At 38.9% G+C, this 27,702-nt stretch overlaps 1 protein-coding gene and 1 long non-coding RNA gene across 3 annotated transcripts; one reads left to right on the forward strand and one right to left on the reverse strand.

Annotated features, from left to right (window-relative positions):
* Positions 1-5,287: 5,287 nt before the first annotated feature.
* On the forward strand, positions 5,288-16,039 carry ZNF230 (zinc finger protein 230). 2 transcript variants are annotated; one of them, XM_003817566.5, is made up of 5 exons: positions 5,288-5,476; positions 9,403-9,485; positions 11,190-11,316; positions 11,484-11,570; positions 12,660-16,039. In XM_003817566.5, the coding sequence occupies exons 2-5, from the start codon at positions 9,471-9,473 to the stop codon at positions 13,853-13,855; spliced, it is 1,425 nt and encodes a 474-aa protein (XP_003817614.4). In that variant the 5' UTR covers positions 5,288-5,476; positions 9,403-9,470; the 3' UTR covers positions 13,856-16,039. The 2 variants fall into 2 exon arrangements, with proteins under 2 accessions (XP_003817614.4, XP_057156685.2); XM_057300702.2 differs by lacking the exons at positions 5,288-5,476; positions 9,403-9,485 and having other exon boundaries at positions 11,274-11,391.
* Positions 16,040-23,226: 7,187 nt separating this feature from the next.
* Positions 23,227-27,686, reverse strand: LOC130541019 (uncharacterized). Its single transcript, XR_008955065.1, has 3 exons — positions 27,518-27,686; positions 27,282-27,422; positions 23,227-26,306 (listed from the first exon to the last, which is right to left on the reverse strand). It is a non-coding gene; the product is annotated as an uncharacterized LOC130541019 (long non-coding RNA).
* Between the last annotated feature and the right edge of the window lie 16 nt (positions 27,687-27,702).

Raw genomic sequence — 27,702 nt, forward strand, 5'->3', positions numbered from 1 at the left:
ATCATGAAAAGTGGAAAATTCACAAGTATGTGGAAACTAAACAACACACTTTATATATGTGTATATATGTATATATGTGTATATATGTATATATGTGTATATATGTATATATGTGTGTATATATGTATATATGTGTATATATGTATATATGTATATGTGTATATGTGTATATATGTATATATGTATATATGTGTATATACGTGTATATATGTATATGTGTATATATGTGTATATATGTATATATGTGTATATATGTATATGTGTGTATATGTATATGTGTGTACATATGTACATATGTATATGTGTGTACATATGTACATATGTACATATGTATATATGTGTGTATATGTGTATATATGTGTATATGTATATATGTATATATGTGTATATGTGTATATATGTGTATATATGTATATATGTGTATATATGTGTATATATGTATATATGTATGTGTGTGTATGTGTATATGTGTGCATATATGTGTATATATGTGCATATGTGTATATATGTGTATATATGTATGTGTGTATATGTATATATGTGTATATGTGTGTATATGTGTATATGTATATATGTATATATGTGTGTATATATGTATATATGTATATATGTGTATATATGTGTATATGTGTGTATATGTGTATGTATATATGTATGTATATATGTATGTATATATGTATATATGTGTGTATATATGTATATATGTGTATATATTTATATATGTGTATATATGTATATATGTGTATATATGTATATGTGTGTATATATGTATGTGTATATGTGTATATATGTATATATGTGTATATATGTGTATATGTATATATGTGTATATATGTGTATGTGTATATGTGTGTATATATGTATATATGTGTATATGTATATATGTGTATATATGTGTATATATGTATATATGTGTATATATGTGCATATACATGTGTGTATATATGTATATATGTGTATATATGTGCGTGTATATATGTGTATATATGTGTATATGTGTGTATATGTGTGTATATATACATATGTGTATATATACGTATATATCTGTGTATATATACGTATATATCTGTGTATATACGTATATATGTGTATATATACGTATATATGTGTGTATATATACGTATATGTGTGTATATATACATATATGTGTGTATATACGTATATATGTGTATATATACATATATACGTGTATATGTGTATATATACGTGTATTGTGTGTATATATACGTATATATGTGTGTATATGCGTGTATATATACGTGTGTATATGCGTGTATATATACGTGTATATATGCGTGTATATATGCGCGTGTATATATAAGTGTATATATGCGCGTGTATATATACGTGTATATATGCGCGTGTATACATACGTGTATATATGCGCGTGTATATATACGTGTATATATGCGCGTGTATATATACGTGTGTATATGCGCGTGTATATATGCGTGTGTATATATACGTGTATATATGCGTGTGTATATATACGTGTATATATGTGTGTATATATACGTGTATATATGTGTGTATATATACGTGTACATATGTGTGTATATATACCTGTATATGTGTGTATATATACGTGTACATATGTGTGTATATACGTGTATGTGTGTGTACATATACGTGTATATATGTGTGTGTACATATACGTGTATGTGTGTACACATATACGTGTATGTGTGTACATATATACGTGTGTGTACATATATACGTGTATATGTGTGTGTACATATATACGTGTATATGTGTGTACATATATACGTGTATGTGTGTGTACATATATACGTGTGTACAGATATACACGTATATACGTGTGTACAGATATACACGTATATACGTGTGTACAGATATACACGTATATACGTGTGTACAGATATACACGTATATACGTGTGTACAGATATACACGTATATACGTGTGTACAGATATACACGTATATACGTGTGTACAGATATACACGTATATACGTGTGTACAGATATACACGTATATACGTGTGTACAGATATACACGTATATACGTGTGTACAGATATACACGTATATACGTGTGTACAGATATACACGTATATACGTGTGTACAGATATACACGTATATACGTGTGTACAGATATACACGTATATACGTGTGTACAGATATACACGTATATACGTGTGTACAGATATACGTGTATATACGTGTGTACAGATATACGTGTATATACGTGTGTACAGATATACGTGTATATACGTGTGTACAGATATACGTGTATATACGTGTGTACAGATATACGTGTATATACGTGTGTACATATATACGTGTATATACGTGTGTACATATATACGTGTATATACGTGTGTACATATATACGTGTATATACGTGTGTACATATATACGTGTATATACGTGTGTACATATATACGTGTATATACGTGTGTACATATATACGTGTATATACGTGTGTACATATATATATATATACCCACCCTGTGTCCAAGTGTTCTCATTGTTCAATTCCCACCTATGAGTGAGAACAGCGGTGTTTGGTTTTCTGTCCTTGTGATAGTTTGCTCAGAATGATGGTTTCCAGCTTCATCCATGTCCATACAAAGGACATGAACTCATCCTTTTTAATGGCTGCATAGTATTCCATGGTGTATATGTGCCACATTTTCTTAATCCAGTCTATCATTGGTGGACATTTGGGTTGGTTCCAAGTCTTTGCTATTGTGAATAGTGCCGCAATAAACATACGTGTGCATGCAACACACTCTTAAATAATATGTCAGAGTAAATCAGGAGTGAAATTAGGAAATACCTTAGACAACTGAAAATGAAAACAATGGCCAAAACTTTTGGAATGAGGCAAAAGCAGTAGGAGGAGGGAAATTTATATCTGTAAATGCTTATATTAAAGAAGAAAGATCTGACATCCACAGCCTAATTTTATTTTCATGAACTAGAAAAAGAGAATCTTACAGAAAGTGATTAGGAGGGAAATAATAAAGATTAAAGTATTAATAAATAAAATAGAGAAGAAGAATACAAAGAAAATCAACCAAACCAAGAGTTGATTATTCTGAAAGACTAACAAAATTGTGAAAACTTTAGCAGGACTGACTAAAAAATAAAGACTCAAGTAACTAAAAGTGGGGACATTATTACCAATTTTTACAGAGTTGAGCCACAGCACCCAGCTTCATTTCTGTATAAGGTGTAAGGAAGGGGACCAGTTTCAATCTTCTGCATATGGCTAGCCAGTTATCCCAGCAGCACTTATTGAATAGGGAGTCCTTTCCCTGTTGTTTTTGTCAGTGTCATCAATGGCATGGTTTGGATGTGTCCCCACCCAAATCTCAGCTTGAATTGTATCTCCCAGAATTCCCACATGTGGGAGGGACCCCACAGAAAGTCAGAATTATTAATTAAAAGGGAAACAGAACTAAGAATTTTAAAAATTCACAGCCTATCTACTTTGGAAAAAAAATTAGAAAACCTGTTCTGGATAAAACAACAGTAGAGATAAGCAACTGATTTAGGAGATTAGTTTGGATTGGTCATGTCAACTGAAGCCAGGACCTGCTGTCCATTAACACTGGAAGAATGACCCCAAAGGCATCTGGGAGATCATAGAGGCTGCTCCTCCCATCACAGACCCAGAGTGCAAGGACCTGGGAAGCAGAAGGGACCTTTGATGCCAAGTGCCCCTAACCTTTTAGGCTCAGTTCCCCGCATGCTACGATTGAGTGTGTCAATACATCTTATCTTTTGGGAAGGCAGAGTAGATCAAGGATACAGCTATAACTGGCATATGAATAGTGATCACTCAATTTTCAGAGAGCGGATGTTTGGCATCAAAAGTTTGGCACAGTCACCTTATTTTTGTGTCTAAACAAAATTTTGAAAAGTTTTTAGTTTAGAAAAATAGGTAAACAGTAGACTCCATTTTTTTTAAAAAAGAAGAATATTGGTTTATAGGCCAATGTATGTTTATAGGGAGAAAAAAAGTTACCTTCAAAAGAGCAGGTTTTTAGATGAATTGTTTCCTAATTTAGCTTTATACTATTATTATTTTTTAACCAATGCCAGTTTTTAAATTGCTAACTATAATAAAGAAATTATGTTTCACCAAGAAATAAGAAGAAACTTAAAAAAAAATTTTTTATTACTGAGGTATCTGTTGCCTAGGCTGGAGTGCAGTGGTGGCATCATAGCTCACTGCAGCCTCAATCAAACTCCTGGGCTTCAGCAATCCTCCCACCTCAGCCTCCTGAGTACTTGAAACTTGTAGTCCCAAGATCAGGCCACCATGCCTGACCAGTTAAAAAAAATTTTTTTATAGAGACGAAGTCTCCCTGTATTTCCCTGTCTGGTCTCCAATTCCTGGGCTCAAGGGAACGTCCTGCCCTGGCCTCCCAAAGGGTTGGCATTACAGGTTTCAGCCACTGCGCTTGGCCAGGAAGAAAACTCTTAATAAGACATGCTCCTTCACCTACAGAATCCTCCCGTTTTACTGCATTTACAATCTCAATGTAAGATTGATACCAATGCCTAGCTCTTCATCAGTCATTATTGCTCTGAGGTACTGAGCAATTCACTACATTCGCTGAAATTTGATGTTTCTACATCTAAGGAGAAATATGAATACCATGAAAAGTTTATGGGAAGATAGCTATTCCATGACGACACCGCTTCTCCACTAGTAGCTGTGATCTTAAATGGGGGTGGCTTTTCCTGCCAAACCAGTGGTCCCACAGCTTCTGGAGTAGGGGCTGGTGTCTTCCTGCTCCTCATTGCCCCTGCCAAACCATTCCACCTGGCTCATCCTTTAAACCGTTAGTTTTAACCTCCCATCGTCAGATTATCCTAATCCTTGAAGATTTTATCTCCTCGTTTGTACTCTTCCCAATAACACTCCTGTCATCGTGGGAGGCGTTTAGACTTCAGGAATTCCTGTCTATACACTATTTTCGCTCAAAGACTCAGGGAGAGAGACGGACGACTCACAGGGTCACAGTCCACATTCCCCACCAGGCGCTCAGAGATATGGGATACGTTCCCGGTGGGCACTGCGGTGTGTGTGTAGTCAAGGACCACTGCGGAGTCCAACGCTTCCCGCTGAGGAGTGAGATTATAGACATTTTCCTTTGGCATTGGAGGAAGTGGAGTCCAGACACACTCTGAGCCGCGGGCAAGTTGGCTCAGGCGGGTGGACGAGTGAATTCTGGGAACTGTAGTCCATCAACTTCATGGAATGGCGGACCCTTTGGCTCAAGCAGTTAAACCGGGGAATTCTGGGAAGTGGAGTCCAGACGCTCTGTGGAGACGCGAGCACTTCCGGTGTGTGAGCCTGCGGTTGCTACATAACCGCGTAGTTTGAGCCATTTCTGCGTCTGGCGGGTCCTTCTGAACTTGTCACTTTCGCTTGGGGTCGCAACGACCGGATGATCGATGATCCAAGCAAGGGAAAAGAAGCCTTGGCGGAGAGCGGAGGTTTGGTGGGGCGGGGAATGGGGTTTTTTTCCCGTCCACGGAAGCTTTCTGGGATGGGGGTGCTGTGCTCGCATCCCGGGGGTTGGAATTGGCGGGGTCTTCTGTGCCCTGCTGTGAGCGTTTCCAGGACTTTGACCTCGCTCAGCCTGCCTCTCTCCACCCTACGTGTGCGACCGCTTTCTCGCAGTGTGACGTGGAGTGTTACTCAATGTCCTTATACTTTCCATTGCTGTTTTTTGGTAATGGGGACATTAGAACCATCCTAGTAGAATCGTTTTTGGGAACTGAAAGAGATAACGCAAATGAGAACCTTAAAGCAGTCCCTGTCACTTGATGACTGGTGGTCTCTTGTTAACTTCCCGAAGAGGTCAGGTCCCCGGGTGGAGTCATAGCTTCAGCTGCAGGGGCCCTGGTCCTTCTCCCTAATCCCTGCAGGACGCTGGATGATCCCGGGAGGCCTTCTGACCTCTTTTTAGGAAAGCGAGTTGCGTCCGCTTCCACGAAGGGCGGGGAGCATTTAACTTTTATGGGGGACCGCGATGCAGTCAGGGTATTTCACAACTTTCGCCTTCCCCAGCCTGACCTTTCTAAAAGAGCTGCAGGGAGGGGACTTCTTGGCTACTGAGGGCAAATCTCTATGTGATTGGTCCTTGGCTTTTTTCCTTTATAGAGATGTTCGCCCAACCGAGAGTGTGTCCTCGGGTATGGGTGTTGATAATCATTAAGCCGTAATTGGTAACTTCATTCTAAGTGCTTTATACAAATACATTTAGGCCACACTGTGGCTCTGTGAAGTATTGCTTTTCTCTGTTTTAAAGATGAGAGTGAGACACAGGGTGCATAGCCGCCAACTAGTGAGAGGTAGAGCTGGGGTTGGCACCTAGGCAGTCCAGGTCAGAGCCTGAGTTGATCACCTCTTGGATACATTCTCATTGAGGCAGAGGAACTAGCTGGACTCGTAGAGAAAGCAAGTTAGGACCTGATTGAAAGGACGTTGAGATCAAGGCTCGTGGGCTTGGACGTCTAGGAATTTTTAAAAATTTCTCAACTATTTTGTTTCATGTTTTCCAAGTATTTCGTACTGTTGTGGAACTGTATCATTGTGGAAAAGTCTGAAATAGGAGAAATGAGAGTAGAAAAAGTTTTTTAATTACCCATGTATCCAAGATGTAAAGGTAGTAACTGTTAAGCTTCTAATTGATTTCTTTTGTCTTTCTTTGTGTCTACTTCTATATTTGTTGATAAACATTTTTTTAAAAACCGTTATACTTTAATGTGTTTTCCCATATGTCTTTTAACTATAGAAAATTTTAAATATTGCTAATAGAGACTAAACTAGTGAGGCTGGTTGTGGTGGCTCATGCCTATAATCCCAGCACTTTGGGAGGCCAAGGCAGGTGGATCACTTGAGGTCAGTAGTTTGAGACCAGCCTGGCCAACATGGTGAAACCCCATCTCTACTAAAAATACAAATATTAGCCGGGCGTGATGGCACGTTCCTGTAGTCCCAGCTACTCTAGAGGCTGAGGCAGGAGAATTGCTTAAACCTGGGAGGTGGAGGTTGCAGTGAGCCAAGATCACGCCACTGCACTCCAGCCTGGGCAACAGAGTGAGACTCAAAAAAAAAAAAAAAAAAAAAGAATAAACTAGTGAACTGCCATATTATATAATGCTCAATTTTATTATTCCCATTATCCTTATGACTATTTCCTGATATCTAAAATATTTTCGCTGGGCGGGTGGCTCACGCCTGTAATCCCAGCACTTTGGGAGGCTGAGGCGGGTGGATCACGAGGTCAGGAGATCGAGACCATCCTGGCCAACATGGTGAAACCCCATCTCTACTAAAAAAGAAAATACAAAAAATTAGCTGGGCATGGTGGCAGGCAGCTGTGGTCCCAGCTACTCCAGAGGCTGAGGCAGGAGAAAGGCGTGAACCCGGGAGGCGGAGCTTGCAGTGAGCAAGATCGCTCCACTGCACTCCAGCCTGGGCTAGGGAGTGAGACTCTGTCTCAAAATAAAATAAAATAAAATAAAATAAAAAATAAAAAAAAATAAAAACAAATAAAATAAAATATTTTCATCTTTATATCATTTAAAAGCTATAGAAAAGTTGCAAAAATAGTATAAGGAGTTCTCATACTCTATCCAAATTTGCCAATTGTTTACATTTTTCCTGGTTGCTTTGTTGATGACCATCAGCCAAATACCACCAGGAACATAACTAACCAGAGACAGCTGATTAAGGCTTTCTGCAGCAAGGAAGCCCACATACCATGGTAAATGTGGGGTGTTTTGGTAAGAGGTATTTAGGAAGGGATGGTATAGGGTTTCACATAACATGCTAGATAATATTAGATATTAAATAATATTGTTATCTATTACATATCAGATCTGTTAAAAGACTACTAGTAGTTGTAGTGTTATTCATTAGATAGTGTTGAATAGCATATTACCTAACATCCTGTTATCTAATCTGTAGTTACATATTTAAATTTGTTCAATTTTTCATTTAAAGTCCTATGCCAGGCACGGTGGCTCATGCCTGTAATCCCAGCATTTTGGGAGGCAAAGGCGGGTGGATCTCCTGAGGTCAGGAGTTTGAGACCAGCCTGGCCAACATGGTGACACCTTGTCTCTACTAAAAATATTTTAAAAAGCCAGGTGTGGTGGCATGCTCCTGTAATCCCTGCTACTTGGGAGGCTGAGGCAAGAGAATCACCTGAACCCAGCAGGCGGAGGTTGCAGTGAGCCGAGATCGCGCCACTGCACTCCAGCATGGGTGACAGAGCGAGACTCTGTCTCAAAAAATAAAAAAATAAAGTCTTTATGACTGTGTCCCCTGCCCCACCCTTCACCTGCAACGCCATTCAAAGTCCAGTTTATGCATTGTCTTTAGTTGTCACATTCCACAGTTTCTTTAGTCTAGAAAGATTCCACAGTCTTTGTCTTTTATAAACATGGTGTTTTTTTTTTTAATAGGAAAGTTATTTTGGAGAAAGATGTTCATTTGGAGTTTGATATATTTCATGTTTAGTTTCAGATTATGTATTGTTGGTAAGGATATTGCACAAGTGTTGAGGTTTCCTCTTTATTGCAACATAACAGGGTTCACATGATGTGGTCTGTCCCTTCACTGGTGATCTCAACTGTGTTCACTTGGCCAAGATGATGCCTTTCAGATTTGTCTGCTGTAAAGTTACCTTTTTAAAAAAAACCTCAAGTTTCTTATTGGAAGGTACATTATTAGTGGGCATTCTACTAAAGATGAACTTCTAGTTCTCTTCATTTATTCATGTGTTTGTTCAACTATAAATCTTCCAACAATATGGACTCAGAATTCAGTCTTATGAAGGTAAATGACATGTGGATTAGCAATTTTTTTTCAACTCTATTGAGGTATATTTTACATAAAGTATTCTCTCATTTCAGGAGTACAGTGATCTTTAGGAACTTTGTAAAGCGGAGTAACCATCATCATAATTCAGTTTGGTTATTTTTCACCCTCAGTTGGACTCTGTGCCCATTTACAATTAAACCTCATTCTCACCCCAAATCTGGAGCAACCACTAACCTACTTTTCCTCTATGTATACATTTGCCTATTCGGACATTTCATATAAATGGAATCATATAATCCATGGATTTTGGTGACTGGCTTCTTTCTCTTAGCATGTTTCCAAGGTTTGTGCATGTTGTAGCATGAGTTGGTACTTCATTCCTTTTAATTTCCAAATTAGATTCCATTATATGGATATGCCATGATTTTTCTATCCATTTACCCAGAGGAAGGCATTTTGGTTGTGCAGTTTTGGGGTTAGTATGAATAATGCTGCTGTGATCATTCATAATACATGTGCTTGTTGCTACACAGCCTCCCCAGCCACCATTTCATGTCTCTCTTTTGCTGTCTCTGGCATTTTCCAGGCACAATTCCACCTTCCTTTGTGCTCCATTACTCAGGACTCTGAAGACTCCAAAAAGTAGGAGGAAAAATGACCACATTCAAGGTGAGTAGAGCTCACCTCTCTTGCTATTAAAATTCCATCTTATTGCTCATATTGTCATATATTTTTCTCTGTCTTGGGAAGACTCAAGGAGGAAATGGGCATTTGGGACCTGTTGTGTGCCAGTTGCTTCCTTTGTCTCTTTTTTGTTGACTTTGCATTTGGTTTTTGGTTTGGGTTTTGTTTTGTTTTTTACTGTTACATTACGGAGTAGAAAAATTAGTAGGAATGAACAGTGCTCCCACTTCTTCACCTCCTTGCTCTCAAATTAGCCTGATTTTTCTTCTTGTGCTGTTCCTTGTACATTCATAACTGTATTTGTATTGATGATGGAGTTCCTTATGTCAAGGGTACGCTATACACCAAGATAACATGTCCTTCTGGTTTTCTTCATACTTGTCCATTAGATAGTTAGTCCCCCTTTCTGTGGAGGCCCACATTACGCATGTTGGCTCCATTTCTCTTAGATGCTCCAGGGACCCTCTGACCCATTTCACCCACCTCCTGAGTCCTCTGGCCCCAGGAATGAGCTATTATTTAAGGTGTCGCAATCAGCGGATCACACACCAAGCTCCTCTGTTTCCGTATTCTGTCCTCTCTGTCTCAATCCATGCAGCCAGCTCACATCTGTGGAGGGGTGGCCTGTGTCCCGCTTATCATTCTATCTTCTTTATAAATCATCAAGCTGCTGTCCAGCCTGCGCCCCCAGGCTGCCATCACAGCAGTGGGCCAATTGCCCAGGATATAAGTGCTCCCCCTTTGCCAGTCCAGAGTTCTGTCAAATTGGACCCTGCTGGCTGCACCAATTCCATGGAACAGGTTCACTAGTTACAGACTTGGCGAGTCTACCATGAGAGAGCACACTCATGTATGACAAATTACATAAAGCAGATTTATTACATGTAGGTAGCAAGGGACAACAGAAGTCTATGATCCACTGTGAGCCAGTCCTCCAAGGCTCAAGAAAGCTGCCTAGAGTGGGTGAAGTGACGACTGCACATGCCCCATTTGCACCATAGCTGAGGCACCCCAAGAGGCAGCCTGTCCCAGGTTATATGCCTCAGGGGTAACATGACTTACTGAGCAGTTCCTCTCTAACTCAAGATATTATCTTTTATGGATTGGACTAGAACCAAAGAAGGCATAAAAATAAAATAAAAATAAAAAGATGTTATCTTCCCTGGGAAGGACATTGCATAACTAGCACATTTATGGTTATTCTTAAGACCTATAAACAAGAGAGTGGGGAGAATGGATCCAAGGCTACTTTGAAAATAGTTACCTAAAACCTGTTAGTTTGGCAAATACTAAAGAAAAGTGATAGCATCCAGGGTTTGGGTCTGAGAGAGGAGGACAATAAGCCTCATCAAACAAGGTTGAGACTGAATTGCTCATTGTTGCTGGGGCAACTGGGGCAATTGGCAAAATTCATTGAAACCTATATAGGTGTAGCCCAGGATGCACCATTTGAAATCCTAAGGGGTTGCTTACAAGGAGACTCAGTAAGTGCACAAAGTAAAAATACAGGAGGTCTTTTTCATGATTGCACTTCTGGTGGAGCTCAGGAAAATCACTGTCAGGATACAGACAGAATGAGTGGGAAATCTATAAGTTGACCTCCACTACTCTTCTCTGCCTGCTCAATGCTGCTCCTCCCCCAGGAGTCCATGGTCATAGGATTGAGGTTATGTATCCTTGATGTTATAGGAGGCAGTGACCTTCAAGGATGTGGCTGTGTTCTTCACTGAGGAGGAGCTGGGGCTACTGGACCCTGCCCAGAGGAAGCTGTACCAAGACGTGATGCTTGAGAACTTCACGAACCTGCTGTCAGTGGGTGAGCACAGGCACCCTCTGTAATGGAACATCAGGCCCCAGGAGTGGCTTTGTATCCTAGAGTATTCAAATTTGTGTATGCAGTGGGAACTTAAATTTCCAGTAAATTTTACCTTGATATTACCTAGAATGAATTGGTATTAAGCACATGACTTTGCATGTTCACAGGGCATCAACCATTCCACCCTTTCCACTTCCTAAGGGAAGAAAAGTTTTGGATGATGGAGACAGCAACCCAAAGAGAAGGAAATTCAGGTAAGAAGCAAGCAACTGTGTGTCCTTGTACATGACTTTCCCATTTGTTTTACATCTGACCATGCCCACTTATATCACCCTGATCTAAATTGCCCAATCTCTTTCCTGGCTTATTACAACCCCTTTCTGGCTGGTGGTCCTGTTCCCTCCCTTCCACCCTGACATCTATTTTCCCCAGAGCAGCCAAAATGATCCTTGGGAAATGCAAGTCAGTTTTCCACTCCTTGGTCCAAAAGCCTTTATGGTTTATTAATGTTATTAAAGTTACAACCTCTTTATTGGCTTTTGGAGACCCTGAGGTTTGTTCTTCATCCCCTGCTGCCTCTTGACTACATCTGTCCTCTCCCCTTGCACCATCTTTTCCAGCCACGTTGTCCTCCCTGCTGTTACTCTGTCCTGTCATGGACACCGTATTCCCTGTTGCTGGTAACAAATAACAGACTTCACAGATTAAACAACACTTTTGTTCTTTCTGACATGGGGAGGATGGTCTCCCACCCCTCACCCTCGAAAGGAGTGGCCAGCCACAACCCTAAATCATATTGTTTCACTATCCAGAGTGATCCAGAGTTGGCACCCTAACAAAGACACTCTCCTCCAGCATGATATGTCAGGTTCCTAGAGATTACCTCTCAGATGCTGAGGACAAAGTCCCGACTTCTTTTTACTTAGGGTAACTTCTATATAAGGATATACAACATAAACACAGATATATAAACTATTGATTTTGTTATTGTTTTTCCTTAAATTTCCCTTTGATTTATATTTCACTATGAACATAATGTTTTAATTTAGTAATTTATCATGCAAGATTTTTGACTGACCAGAAAATTCCTTAGAAATAGTAACAAATTAAATGTATATATTATATCAGTTTTTTAATTTAGTCTGTTATTTCCATCAAGGATTTTACATATGAGACATGGTGTGGTTATAAATTGGTCACATACAAACCAGAAAACAAGATGCATGGGGAAAACATAAACTGAACATTCATTAAAGTTGAATGCCATATCCTAAGTGTGAAATCTTAAAAACACCGAACAGAGGTTTCATTTGTCCACATCTCTTCATTCTGTGTCCTTATAGGTGGCAAGACTGTTGCGGAAGCAGGACCACATGAAGACTGCCCTTGCCGGCAAATCTGGGAACAAACTGCAAGTGACTTAACCCAGTCTCAAGACTCCATCATAAATAATTCTCACTTCTTTGAACAAGGTGATGTCCCCTCCCAGGTTGAGGCAGGACTATCTATAATTCATACAGGACAGAAACCTTCACAGAATGGGAAGTGTAAACAATCCTTCAGTGATGTTGCCATCTTTGATCCTCCTCAGCAGTTCCACTCAGGAGAGAAGTCTCATACGTGCAATGAGTGTGGAAAAAGCTTCTGTTACATCTCAGCCCTTCGTATTCACCAGAGAGTTCACTTGAGAGAGAAACTCTCTAAGTGTGACATGCGTGGTAAGGAATTCAGTCAGAGCTCATGTCTGCAAACTCATGAGAGAGTCCACACTGGAGAGAAACCATTCAAATGTGAGCAATGTGGGAAAGGCTTCAGATGTAGAGCGATACTTCAAGTTCACTGCAAATTACACACAGGAGAGAAACCTTATATTTGTGAGAAATGTGGGAGGGCCTTCATTCACGATTTCCAGCTTCAGAAACATCAGAGAATTCATACTGGGGAGAAGCCGTTCAAATGTGAAATATGTGGTAAGAGCTTCTGCCTTAGGTCAAGTCTTAATAGGCATTGCATGGTCCACACAGCAGAGAAACTGTACAAATCTGAGGAGTGTGGAAAAGGCTTCACTGATAGCCTAGATTTGCATAAGCATCAGATAATTCACACAGGACAGAAACCGTACAATTGTAAAGAATGTGGGAAGAGCTTCAGATGGTCCTCATATCTTTTGATCCATCAGCGAATCCACAGTGGAGAAAAACCATACAGATGTGAGGAGTGTGGGAAGGGCTACATTAGTAAGTCAGGTCTTAACTTGCACCAGAGGGTCCATACTAGAGAGAGACCTTATAATTGTAAGGAATGTGGGAAGAGCTTTAGCCGGGCTTCAAGTATTTTGAATCATAAGAAACTCTACTGCCGGAAAAAACCCTTCAAATGTGAGGATTGTGGAAAGAGGCTTGTACACCGGTCTTTCTGTAAAGACCAACAAGGAGACCACAATGGAGAAAATTCATCCAAATGTGAGGACTGTGGGAAGCGCTACAAGAGGCGCTTGAATCTGGATATAATTTTATCATTATTTTTAAATGATATGTAAGTTGTACATATATATGGGATATGGTATGAAATTTTAATATGTGTATATAATACGTAATGATCAAATTGATATAATTAGTGTATTACCTTAAACAATTAACATTTCTTTGTTTTGGGAAAATTCAAAATCCATTGTTCTAGCAATTTGAAAAGAAACAATAAATTATTGTTGATTATAGTCACCTTTGGTGCTTTAGAACACTAGAATGTATTTCTCCTATCTAGCAGTACTTATGTATCTTGTTACCCAATCTTTGGCTATCTCACCCAACCCCTACACTTCCCTGCTTCTAGAACCACTGTTTTACTCACTACTTCTATGAAATCAACTTTTTTAGCTTCCATATGTGTGTGAGGACAGTTAGTATTTATCTTACCTTGCTTAGCTTATATTGTTTAACATAATGTCCTCCAAAGCTCATCTGTGTTGCCACAAATGACACAATTTTGTTTTCTTTTTATGCCCAAAGAGTATTCTATTGTGTATATATGCCACCTTTTCTTCATTTATCTATTGATGGACACATAGGTGGGTTCCATATCTTAACTATTGTGAAGAATAGTGCTCCAATGAACATGATAGTGTAGATATCTGATCCACATACTGATTTCCTTTGCTTTGGATATACTCAGTAGTGGGATTGCTAGATCACTCGAATCTTATGCCTCAGAGGCTTGACACGAGAGCAAAACTATGGAAGTGTGGCTAGGGTGATATGGCTTCATACCACCTCAGGCCTCAAGTCCTCAACTGCACCAGAGTGTCCACGTTGGACAGAATCCTTAGTAATGAGGTGTGTGATAAAGTCTCTGCTCAGTTGTCTATAATCTCATTTGAGAGTTCACAAAGGGGCAAAACGTTAAAAAGAGGCATATGGTAAGCACTTCAGTGTGTGTTTATATCATAATTTATCACAGTCCATACTGATAATATATTTCATCCAGGCTTGTAGGACAGAAAACATTTCTTTAAGTTAAATTCAGTGTTTCACCATAGCTCAGCATACTCCCGTCATCCTAGGACCATCGTAGTAGAAAACTCTTGTAAATTGTGCAGTAGGGTTGCAAACAGAACTTACACTTGTCATTCAGGAGACAGGCCTTAGAATAAGAGTTTGTTCACACATTTACAAAACCCTAATAATGAACATGTCAAAAGTGATGACCACTAGAATGTCAACTACAGGTACCTTGTTTTCTGCATCCTCAGGACCTTAACACTGATTAGCACTTACATGTTTAGTATGTGTTAAATGACTCAAAAGGAGAAAGTATGATATTTTAAAATTGTATCTAGGAGAGAAAATCTACAAAAAATAATTCAGGGACACCTGAGTTAAAATGCAGAATACACTCAGTTCTGCAATGCAAAGCATTATTTTGGGTAATCTTATCCTGTTGCACTTGGCTGCTGGCTTCCCCTCATTCTCTGTTCTGAAGTTGGATTTTTACTACTAGTGGCTTTGTCTAACGCTCCATTGGTTGCATACAATATAAATTCAACAATCATTTGTAACTCTTCTCACACTACAGGCTGAAAATGGTTTGTTAACTTGTTAATAACAGTACACTGCATATATCACAATTACATTTTTTTCAACAGTGTTAAGGCAAAATTTATAGTTAATACTTTTTACGTGGCAGATGTAGTTACGTTGGAAAAAACTTCCTTAGTTCTGAATTCTCATGATTGCTTCTGTATTTCCATGCAGGCTTTGATATAATGGCCTTCTAATTGTGGTAGCATTTATTTTATCAAACAACTCAGGTAGAAGCTATGCCAATTTGACAATTTTTGGAAACCTAACCTAATATTCTCTTCCTATCTCTATGAAATACCAAGAGAAACCTATCGGAGTTTGGTAATTTCATGAAATGTATCCATGATTGGGGTAGGAGTGACATTTACATGCTCTTCTTTATTGTTGGCAGTAAAAATAAGTCTTTTGTAAGCAGTGTATATCAGAATGTATAAGGTACAAGTGTTTTACCTGGAAATGATGGGATAGGAAATTATGATTATGATGTTAAAACTGTGAAAAGTAGAAAACCACATGGATGATATCACCCCATTTTAAAATGGAATAAGTATTCAACAAGAATTTGTGTGAAATGCATTTATTCCTATAACATAAGACCAATAAAATGAGGGCACCAGACATACAGTAAAAGCAGAAAAACATAATGTGAGCTTTGTGAAATCTGACTGTAACCTTCATAACATAATCAAATATCTTTGTGTGTTTCTGGGACTTTTTAATGTGTATATACGTAATTTGTGAACAACTATTCTTTCCTCTGGCAATGAATATTTGCTGGTATTTTTCCATTTTATAATTTTATGCATTTTTTCTCAGTGAACATCAGTTTTATCAAAGCAGTAAATTTAGTGCAATAAATTTGCAAACTTATTAATGTTAATCACTTACCTATCAGGACTCAGAATCTCAGAATAAAATTGCTCCATATTGTCATATGATGTAAGTTCACAATGACTAGGGCATTTTGAAGTCATTTCAAAGTGAAATACTCTCTGGTTGGGCCAGGCGCAGTGGCTCATGCCTGTAATCCCAGCACTTTGGGAGGCTGAGGCTGGTGGATCATGAGGTCAGGAGATCGAGACCAACCTGGCTAACATGGTGAAACCCCATCTCTACTAAAAACACAAAAAATTATCCAGGTGTGGTGGCGGGCGCCTGTAGTCCCAGCTACTCGGGAGGCTGAGGCAGGAGAATGGTGTGAACCCAGGAGGCAGAGCTTGCAGTGAGCTGAGATCATGCCACTGCACTCCAGCCTGGGCAACAGAGTGAGACTCCGTCTCAAAAATATATATATATTCTCTGGTTTTTAGAATATGCAGATAAATGAAGTCTGGTTAACTGTCATGGTAATTAAAGCATGTGATGCTTCTTTAAGGGTAAGTCAGGGAGTGTGCAAATACTGGAGATCCTGCCCAGTGCCCAGACACAGCTGATTTATCGAGACAGAGAATTCACAATAGCGAAAGAATTTAATACACATAGAACTGGCTAAATGGGAGACAAGGGTTTTATTATTACTCAAATCAGCCTCCTTGAAAATTTGGAGGCTAGGGTTTTTCATAGATAGTTTGACGGGCAGGGGGCTAGGGAATGGGTGCTGCTGCTTGGCTGGGGATGTGAAAAATGGTCCTTGTGCACTAAGTCCACTTCTGGGTGGGGGTCACAGGACCAGTTGAGTCAAGAGTCATGGGTTTAGGTGGGGCCATCCAGTTGTCAGAAATGCAGAAGCCTGAAAAGACATCTCAAAAGGCCAGTCTTAGGTTCTACAATAGTGGTGTTATTTACTGGAGTAACTGGGGAATTTGCAAATTTTAAGACCTCTGGAATAACAGCTGGAAATCAGAATAATGACTGGTAATCCTTTACACATATATCTTAGAATTCAGGCCCCTCTCATCCTCGTAAACTAGTGGGGCCTTTCAATAGTATTACAAAGGCAGTTTAGTTTGGGGGAAGGGCTATTACCATTTAAATTATAAACTAAATTCCTCCCCAAGTTCGCTGGGCCCACACCCAGGAATTACTACCAAGGGCAGTTTGGTGGTTAAAAGCAAGATGGAGTTGGTTAGACGAGATCTCTTGCACTGTCATAATGTTCTCACTGTTATAATTTTTACAAAGGTGATTTCAGAGATTGAAATAGATATACATATGTGTGAAGGTTGTTTGTTTGTTTTTGTCTTTTAAAGCAACAGATCTTCACCTGAGGTCAGGAGTTCGAAACCAGCCTGGCCAACACAGTGAAACCCTGTCTCTACTAAAAATACAAAAATAACCGAGTGTGGTGGCACATGCCTGTAATCGCAGCTACTCAGGAGGCTGAGGTGGCAGAATCACTTGAAACCAGGAGGCAGAGGTTGCAGTGAGCCAGATCACGTCATTGCACTCCAGCCTGGGTAACGAGCAAAACTCCATCTCAAAAAATTTAAAAAAAAAAAAAAAAAACAGATCCTTTGAAAACCAGAGGTGTATGGGCAGGGAACATAGCATGACAGCAGCAGAGCTTCTGTTGCTATGGATCCAGTTAGAACAAAGACCTGGTTTGGATGCCAATTCAGAGTTATATACCTTGGTGTTGACAAAAAGAGTCAAACTCTATAAAATATAAAGAGGTTTATTCTGAGCCAAATATGAGTGACCAAGGCCCATGACAAGGCCATAAAAGGTCCTGAGAACATGTGCCCAAAGTGGTTGGGTTATAGCTTGGTTTTATACATTTTAGGGGGACAGAAGTTACAGGCAGGTATCAGTCAACACAGGTATACATTGATTTGGTCTGGAAAGGCGGGACAACTCAAAGTTGGCCATGGAGGTGCTTCCAGGTCTTGGGTGGGTTCAAAGATTTTCTCATTGGCAGTTGGTTCAAAGAGTTATCTAAAGGCCTGGAATCAATAGAAAGGAGTGTCTGGATTATGATAAAGGGTTGTGGAGACCAAGGTTTTTATTATGCAAATGAAGACTCCATGGTAAATGGTAAATGTCTCTTATCAGTTGAAAACAGTGCCAGACTCTTCAGTTGATTCTCTCCTAGAGAGAGACCTGGGAAAGGAAGAGGAATGTAGATTTTACAAAACGAATATACTAAGCATGCTAGATTCTAATGAGATTGCTCTGATTTGACAATATTAAAGGTTTTCTTAATAAATTGACTTCCAATCTTATCTTTAATGTCTGTAGTACTCTTGTGCACTGAATATTATTTTTTTCATTAAACAGTTTTCTGTAGATCCTGAGGAAAACATACAAAAAAAAATTTGAAAAACTCAAAAGGCAGTTTCCTGCTGATGAACATCTGTGGGATAATTGATTTTAATGGATTTATAGTGCATAGACTATAGTCCCTAGTTATTTAATCAAGCACTAATATAGACATTGTGATGGTATTTTGTAGACATTCAGCCCATAATCAGTTGGCTTTGAGTAGGGATATTATGCTAAATAAGGGTAGGCCTGATCAATCACATGAAGATCCTTCAGAATAGAGCTGAAGCTTCTCTGAATGAAAAAAATATTGCATCTTCTGGTGGCATCTTCCTCTCATGGGTTAGAGTTCCATCTTCACCTTTCTGGTGGCCAGCCATATGCATTTTGGAATTGCTTAGTGATATGGTTTGGCTCTGTGTCCCCACCCAAATCTCATGTTGAATTGTGATCCTGAGTGTTGGAGGTGGGGCCTGGTGGGAGGTGATTGGATTATGGGGGCTGTTTTTAATGATTTAGCATCATCCCCCTAGTGCTGTCTTTTGATGGAATTCTGATGAGATCTGCTTGTTTTAAAAGTGTGTAGCACCTCCTCCTGCTCTCATTCTCTCCTGCTCTGCCATAGTAAGACATGCTTGCTTCCCTTTCACTTTCCATCATGATTGTAAATTTCCTAAGGCCTCCTAGCCACGCTTCCTGTACAGCCTGTAGAACTGTGAGTCGATTAAACCTCTTTTCTTCATAAATTACCCAGTCTCAGGTAGTTCTTTTTTTTTTTTTTTTTGAGATGGAGTCTTGCTTTGTCACCCAGGCTGGAGTGCAGTGGTGCGATCTCGGCTCACTGCAACTTCTGCCTCCCAGATTCGAGCTATTCTCTTGCCTCAGCCTCCCGAGTAGTTGGGATTACAGATGTGTGCCACCATGCCCAGCTAATTTTTGTATTCTTAGTAGAAACGGGGTTTCACTATGTTGGACAGGCTGGTCTCAAACTCCTGACCTCAGGCGATCCACCTGCCTTGGCCTCCCAAAGTGCTGGGATTACAGGTGTGAGCCACCACACCCAGCCAGGTAGCTCTTTATAGCGGTGTGAGAACAGACTAATAGACTTAGCCAGTTCCACCGTGCCAAAGCAGAGTTCCTTGCAATAAGTGCTTGTATATGTCATACTGATTCTGTTTCTCTGGTTGAATGCTGACCAAAAGACATTTTGCCCCACAAGAACTTCTAGAGGAAGAGCACCCTAAGGATGAGTTTTCTAAATTGATTGTGTTTTCTAGAATTGGATTTCTACTCTTACTAAATTTAAGAGCACTATTGACTTTATTTCCAGTGCAACATAGGGAACTGGTTGTGAAAGGCATGGTGTGATAATATGCCAAATATCATACTGAATAATCCTAATCAAATGCCTATTGGAATGATTCTGGTGACCATGAATTTGTTAGTTTAGGACACAGTAGACAAACTTATCAGTATAGTAGTATTTTCTGGATGCTCCTAGTTGGGCTTCAGAAATTAGGAAAGAAGGCTGGGCGTAGTGGCTCACGCCTGTAATCCCAACACTTTGGGAGGCCGAGTAGGGTCGATCACGAGGTCAGGAGATCGAAACCATCCTGGCTAACACGGTGAAACCCCGTCTCTACTAAAAATACAAAAAAGTTAGCCAGGTGTGGTGGCACGCACCTGTAGTCCCAGCTACTTGGGTGGCTGAGGTAGGAGAATGGCATGAGCCCGGGAGGCAGAGCTTGCAGTGAGCCGAGATTACGCCACTGCACTCCAGCCTGGGTGACAGAGTGCGACTCCATCTCAAAAAAAAAAAAAAAAAAAAGAAGGAAAGAAAAAGATGAGGTCAATCACTATGCAGGGCTTAACTATGCCTTGTTGATCTTGGTATTCATAGTAAAAAAATTGATGGGAAATCTATGATACTGTCACTGGGTTTGTGTTGTCAGAAGAGTTCTATTGCAGGGGAAGAGAACTCTAACTGCAACCACCTAACATAGTCACAGCCCTCAAATCAATTCCAAGACATGTCCAGTTTACAAATCCACATTCATTTACATAAAGGGGAGGCCAATGTTAGATGAGTATGGGCCATGATACATTTCAGAGTTCTCCATAGGAAACCATGGGCATAAACCTGTGACTGAGTACATAAAAGGAGAAATAATCACTCTTTTGGGCAATGACTGAATCCTTATTGTCAAATGGCACATTGATATGATGATCAGACATGGTGAGGAGAAAGTAGGAGCTACACTAGGCATATTAGTAAGACACATACATGACAGAAAGGAAGAATAAATCCTATAAATATTCATGAGCCTTCCACTTTGGTGAAATTTCCATAGGTTCACTGATGTGGGACTATTGAGATATCCCTTCTAAGATATAGGACAAGTAGCATATGGTACTTCCTACAACCAAACAAAGTGTTAGAATGTCTAATGGCCCTCCTTGGCTGCTGGATGCTACTTATGCCTCACTGGGATATGCTACTCTGCCTTTTTTTGTCTGACCCAAAAACATTTTGCCTCAACTAAGATACCATAAGGCTGTGTAATGTATCCTGGCTGCCATGTAAGTTTCTCTACCCCTAAGACACTGTGGACCAGGAGATCCAAAAGTAATTGAAATATCAGTGACAGAGAGTGATGTTTGGAGCCACTGGCTGGTCACATTTGATGAATCAAACCACAAATGGATAGGATTTTGTAGCAAAGCCCAGTCATCCTCTACATATACTTACTCTTTTTCTTTTTGGTAGAGACAGGGCCTTGCTTTGTTGCCCAGGCTGGTCTTAAACTCCTGGCATCAAGAGATCCTCGTTCTTCAGCCTCCCAAAGCAATAAGTACAGGTATAAGCCCCCAGCCCCAGCCTACTTACTCTTCTTTGGAAAAGCAGCCTATGATTTTGCTAGTGGTCTTAGCAGAGACAGAGCACTTAACCATGACCTACCAAATTAGCATGTGTGCCAAGCTTTCCATCATGAATTGGGTGTTGTTGGCCCTTCCTTGTCTTTAAATTGTATGTGCACATTGGAATTCCATTTGTAAGTGGTATATGTATGATTGGGTTTGAGCAGGCTCTGAAGCCACAGATAAGTGTATCTAAGGCCCATGACCCCTACTCCTACTATGTTATCTTCAGAATGAGTGAACATGAAGACAAGTCCTATGAATTATTGTGTCACAGCAGCAAAAAGAAATGAAGTGATTAAAAGTAAACAAAGCCTAAAGGACTACATGTGCAGTATAGGTGTCCTGGGTAGAGAGAAAGAAAGCCAAGAGAGATTATTTACAGAAATAAAAGCTGAAAACTTCTCAAATATGAAAAACACATCATTCTGTAAATCCAAGAAGCTCAATGCATTTCAAGTAAGATAAACCCAAAGGTACCCAACTGAGACATGTTATTTAAAAATTGTTGGAAACCAAAGACAAGTGAAAAATTTGACAGCAGCAAGTCCAAAGTGACTTGTCATGTACAAAGAAATCTTTAATGAAGATGTCAGCAGATTTCTCAGCAAACATCTGAGCCTAGCTGATATATTCTTTGCTAAAAACACATACACACCATACATACACACACACGTCTATTGAGAATTCAACATTCAGCCAAACTGTCCTTCAAACTTGAGAGATAAATCTATGTGAATGGGTAGACAATATGTATAGACATAATATATGACATCAGTTGTACAAAGTGGGGAGAAGGAGAAGCTGTGAATGAGTAGTGTTTTTGCACATGATTGAAGTTAAGCTGGTATCCATGGAAAACAGTTTGCTACAACTTTAGAATGTTACATGTAGAATGTTACATGTAAGTCCATGAATCAGAAATGTTACATGTTTCTAACTACAGATACTAATGAAACATACACAAAGGGAAATGAGAAGAGATTCAAAATGTATCACTACAGAAAAAGAAATCAACATCAAGGAAGGCAGTAATGGAGGATATGAGGCAAAAGAGCCAGAAGACATATAGAAACAAATAAAATGGTAAGACCTTCCCTATGAATAATTGATTTACCATAAATGAATTAAACACCCTAACCAAAAGATGTAGTTTGGTAAAATTATTGAAAAAAACAGTATCCAAGTGTATGCTCTGCACAAGGGATTTGCTTTAGATCTAATAACATGCATAGACTTAAAGTGAAATGATGGGAAAGTTTTTCCATATCAATAGTAACAAAAAGACAGAAAGAGTGGCAGAAAAGAGTGGCAGAGACAAAGAAAAACTATATAATGCTAAAGGGTGATTCCACCAAGAAGATATAGCAGTTATAAACATATGTGCACCACACATCAGAGCTCCAAATTACATGAAGCAAATACAGAATTAAAGAGAGAAATAGGCAGCTACCCAGTAATACAGTTGACCCTTGAACCACATGGATTTGAACTTCACAGGTCCAATTATATGTGGATTTTTTTTAGTGAAACACACATTGAAAATACAATATTCATAGGATGTGAAAACCTAATATATGGAGGGCCAACTTTTTGTATGCACGGGTTCCATAAACCTGAGTATGTGTGGATTTTGGTATATACAGAGCTCCTGGAAACAATCGCCCCTGTAAACTGAGGAACAACTGTAGTAGGACACTTCATACCTCACTTTCTTTTTTAAAATGTGTACTTTTATTTTAGATACAGTGGGTATACGTGCAGGTTTGTTACATGGGTATATTGCACCAAGATAGTGAGCATAGTATCCAATAGGTAGTTTTTCAACACACGCCCCACACCCTACTTCCCCCCTCTACTAGTTCACAGTGACTATTGTTCACATGTTTATGTCCATGTGTGCTCAATATTTAGCTCCCACTTATAAGTGAGAACATGCAGTATTTGGTTTTCTGTTCCTATGTTAATTCACTTAGGATTGTGTCCTCCAGCTCCACCCACGTTACTGCGAAGGACATGATTTCAATTCTTTTTTTATGGTTGCATAGCATTCCATGGTGCTTAACATACAAGTGCATGTGTCTTTCGGTATAATAATCTATTTTTCTTTGGGTATATATCCAGTAATAGGATTGCTGGGTTGAATTGTAGTTCCATTTTAAGTTCTTTGAGAAATCTGCAAACTGCTTTTTACAGTGGATGAACTAATTTACATTCCTATCAACAGTGTATAAGCATTCCCTGTTTTCTACAGCCTTGCCAGCTGTTGTTTTTTGACTTGTTTAATAGCCATTCTGACTGCTGTGAGATGGTGTCTCATTGGGGTTTTGATTTGCAGTTGTCTAAAATGGTTAGAGATGATGAGCATCTTTTCATATGTTTGTTGGCTGTGTGTATTTCTTCTTTTGGGAACTGTCTGTTCATGTCCTTTGCCTATTTTTTAATGGTGTTATTTGGTTTTTGCTTGTTGATTTGTTTCAGTTCCTTATAGATTCTGGATATTAGACCTTTGTTGGATGCATAGTTTGTGAATATCTTCTCCATGCTGTAGGCTGTCTGTTACAGTTTCTTTTGCTGTGCAGAAGCTCTTTAGTTTAATTAGTTCCCACTTGTCAACTTTTATTTTTCTTGTAACTGCTTTTGGGGGACTTAGCCAAAAATTCTTTGCCAATGCTGATGTCGAGAAGGGTATTTTCTGTTATTTTCTTGTAGGATTTTTGTAGTTTGGGGTCTTATACTTAAATCTTGAATCCATCTTGTGTTTATTTTTGTGTATAGTGAAAGGTAAGGGTCTAGTTTCATTCTTCTGCATATGGCTAGCCAGTTATCCCAGCACCATTTATTGAATAGAGAGTGCTTTCCCTGTTGCTTGTTTTTGTTGCCTTTGTCAAAGATCAGATAGTTGTAGGTGTGTGGCTTTATTTCTGAGTTTTCTATTTTGTTTCATTGGTTTATATGTCTGTATTTGTGCCAGTACCATACTGTTTTGGTTACTGTAGCCTTACAGTAGTCAGAAGGTTGATAGTGTGATGCCTCTAGCTTTGTTCTTTTTGGTGAGGATTGCTTTGGTTATTCAGGCTCTTTTTTTGGTTCCATATGAATTTTATGAGACCAATGTGCTGCCTACTCCACTAAGGAGTCAACTCCATATGAATTTTAGAATAGTTTTTTATAATTCTGTGAGGAATGACATTGCATACCTCACTTTCAAATAGATAAGAAGACCAGACAGAAGATAATAATGAAATAAAGGACTTGAAAAACCCTACATACCAATTGGACCTAAAAGACATGTACAGAATACCTCATACAACAACAACAATAGAATACACATTTTCTTATTTATACATGAAACACTCTCCAGGATAGGCCATATATTATGTCATAAAACTAAAATTGACAAGTGGGAACTAATTAAACTAAATTTATTGTCTTAATAAATTTAAAACTTTAGTACCATAGGAAATATTTTTTTCCAATTATAACCTAGCCAAAAAAACCTGGAAATCAATAGCAGCATGAAAAGTGGAAAATTCACAAGTATGTGGAAATGAAACAACACATTCTTAAATAATCTACATGTCAGACTAAATTAAAAGTAAAAGTAGAAATATCTGGAGAGAGCTAAAAATAAAAGCAATGTGTCAAAATTGGTGGGATGAGAAAAAAAGCAGTAATAGGTGTGAAATTTGTACCTGTAAATACTTAAATTAAAAAAGAAGAAATATCTCAAATTCACAACCCTATTTTACATTCATGAACTACAAAAAAGAATCTGAATAAGAAAGCTAGTGGAAGGAAGGAAATAATAAACATTAAAGCAATGATACATAGAGAATAGAAAAACCAAGAAAATCAACGAAACCAAGAGTTGGTTATTTTCATAAGAAAATTATGAAAACTTCAGTGAGATTGAATAAAAAATGAAGACAGAAGGCTCAAGAAACTAAATCAGAAACAAGAGGGGACATTATTACCAATTTTTACAGAAATAAAGATGATTGTAATAGAATACTATATACAATTGTATGCCAAGAATTTGTATAACTAGATGAAATAGACAAATTCCTTAAAGCATACACCTTACCAAATCTGAATTATGAAGACAAAAAAATCTGAGTAGACCTCTAACTAGTAAGGAGATTGAATCAGTAATCCAAAACCTCCCAATGTAGAAAAGCCCAGGACCAGATGGCTTCACTGGCAAACGCTTCAACACATTTAAGGAACATTTAACACCATAGCTGCTCAACCTCTTCCCAAAAATGCAAGAAGAGAGAACACTTCTTTGATCCTTCTGTCAGGTCAGTATTACCCTGATGCCAAACCAGAAAAAGACAATTCAATAAAATTATACACCAATATCCCTTATGAATACTGATGCAAGAATTCACCAGCAAAATACCAGCAAGATCCAGCAGCATATTAAAAGGATTACACTTAGTGACCGAACTGTTTTATTTCTGGAAGGCAAATATAATTATGGTTCAACATACAAATATCAGTGTAATACTCCACATGAGCAGAGTGGAAGGTATAAATCACATCATGTCAGTGAATGCAGAACATTCAGTTTCACAAAATTCAGCACCTAGCACCTTTTCATGATTGAAATACCAAATAACTAGAAGGAGAATAAACTACCCCAACAAAATAAAGGCTATATATGGAAATTCTCAGAGCTGACTGTCATACTCAATGGTGAAAGACTGAAAGCTTTTCTTCTAATATCAGGAACACAATGAGTTTTCTCCACTTTTCCCACATTTAGTCAATGTAGTATTGGAAGTTCTATGCAGAACAATTAGATAGGAAAAGAAAATAAAGCTATTAAAATTGGAAACAGAGGTAAAATTGTCTATATGCTAATGACATGTTCTTATATATAAAAATTCTAAAGAATTCACAAGAAAAAAACACTCTTAGAGCTAGTAAAGTCAGAAAGTTGCAGGAAAAATATCTACATAGAAGAAGCAGTTGTATTTCTATACAAAAACAATCTGAAAAGGAAAATAGTTCCCTTTGCAATAGCATTAAATAAATAAATTACTTAGGAACTGTCTTAACCAATGACAAGAAACACTTGGACACTGAATTTTGCAACATCTTACCAAAGAAAATTAAAGAAGGCACCCCAGGCATGGTGGCTTATGCCTGTAATCCCAGCACTTTGTGAGGCCCAGGCAGGCGGATAACTTGAGGCCAGGAGTTCGAGATCAGCCTGGCCAACATGGTGAAACCCCTGTCTTCACTAAAAATACAAAAATTGGCCAGGTATGGTGGTACGTGCCTGTAATCCCAGCTACTTGGGAGGCTGAGGCAGGAGAATCGCTTGAACTCAGGAGGCGGAGGTTGCAGTGAGCCAAGATTGTGCCACTGCACTCCAGCTTGGGCGACAGAGTGAGACTCTGTCTCAAAAAAAAAAAAAAAAAAATTAAAGAAGGCGCAAATAAATGGAGATATATCCATTATTAATGGATTGGGCGACTTGATATTGCAAGGCTGTCAATACCTATATCTATAGATTCAATGCAATCCTTAATCACAGTAACATTTTTCTCAGAAATGAAAAAATCCACCTGAGATTCATGTGAAATATCAAGGGACACTCTCTCCCATGGTCATATTTTAAACCTCGTCATTTTCTAGCAAATATTCCTCCATAATAATTTGCAGCACTACTCTCCAACAACTTTGACTTGTATTTCCACCTCGGTCCCACCAGCATGCTAGCATCAGTAATACTAGAACCTCGCCAATACCTACAGTCCACTGAGACGATCACCTTTTTACTCTTTCAACTCCTCGTGTACTCACAGCCTGCCAAGCACATTTCTTGTCAGGAGAGGACAGCTCACTTCTCCTAAGGTCTCACTTCCCAAAATTGTGTCCCATGAAAATTTCTAGCTAGATGAAGGCAGAGAAAGAAAATATTTGATTTCTTAGGCTTTATGGAAGCGATAGGAATGGCAATAGTGGTTTGGAATGGAGACTGCACGCACCAGTCAACAGGGTGTGTCCTGAATAAGCAGTGGGTAAAGGACATTTACTGAAATGCTATCTCCCACTCCACTTCAGGAAAGCTTGCTGCAGAGTTACAGTGATATAGTCCAAATTACTCTGTTTGAGTCGCGGGCCCTTTGTCTCACACGGGAGAGTCCGGGGAATTCTGGGAAGTGGAGTCCAC

This window comes from Pan paniscus, chromosome 20 (genome assembly GCF_029289425.2).
Source record: "Pan paniscus chromosome 20, NHGRI_mPanPan1-v2.0_pri, whole genome shotgun sequence".
NCBI classification, from domain to species: domain Eukaryota; kingdom Metazoa; phylum Chordata; class Mammalia; order Primates; family Hominidae; genus Pan; species Pan paniscus.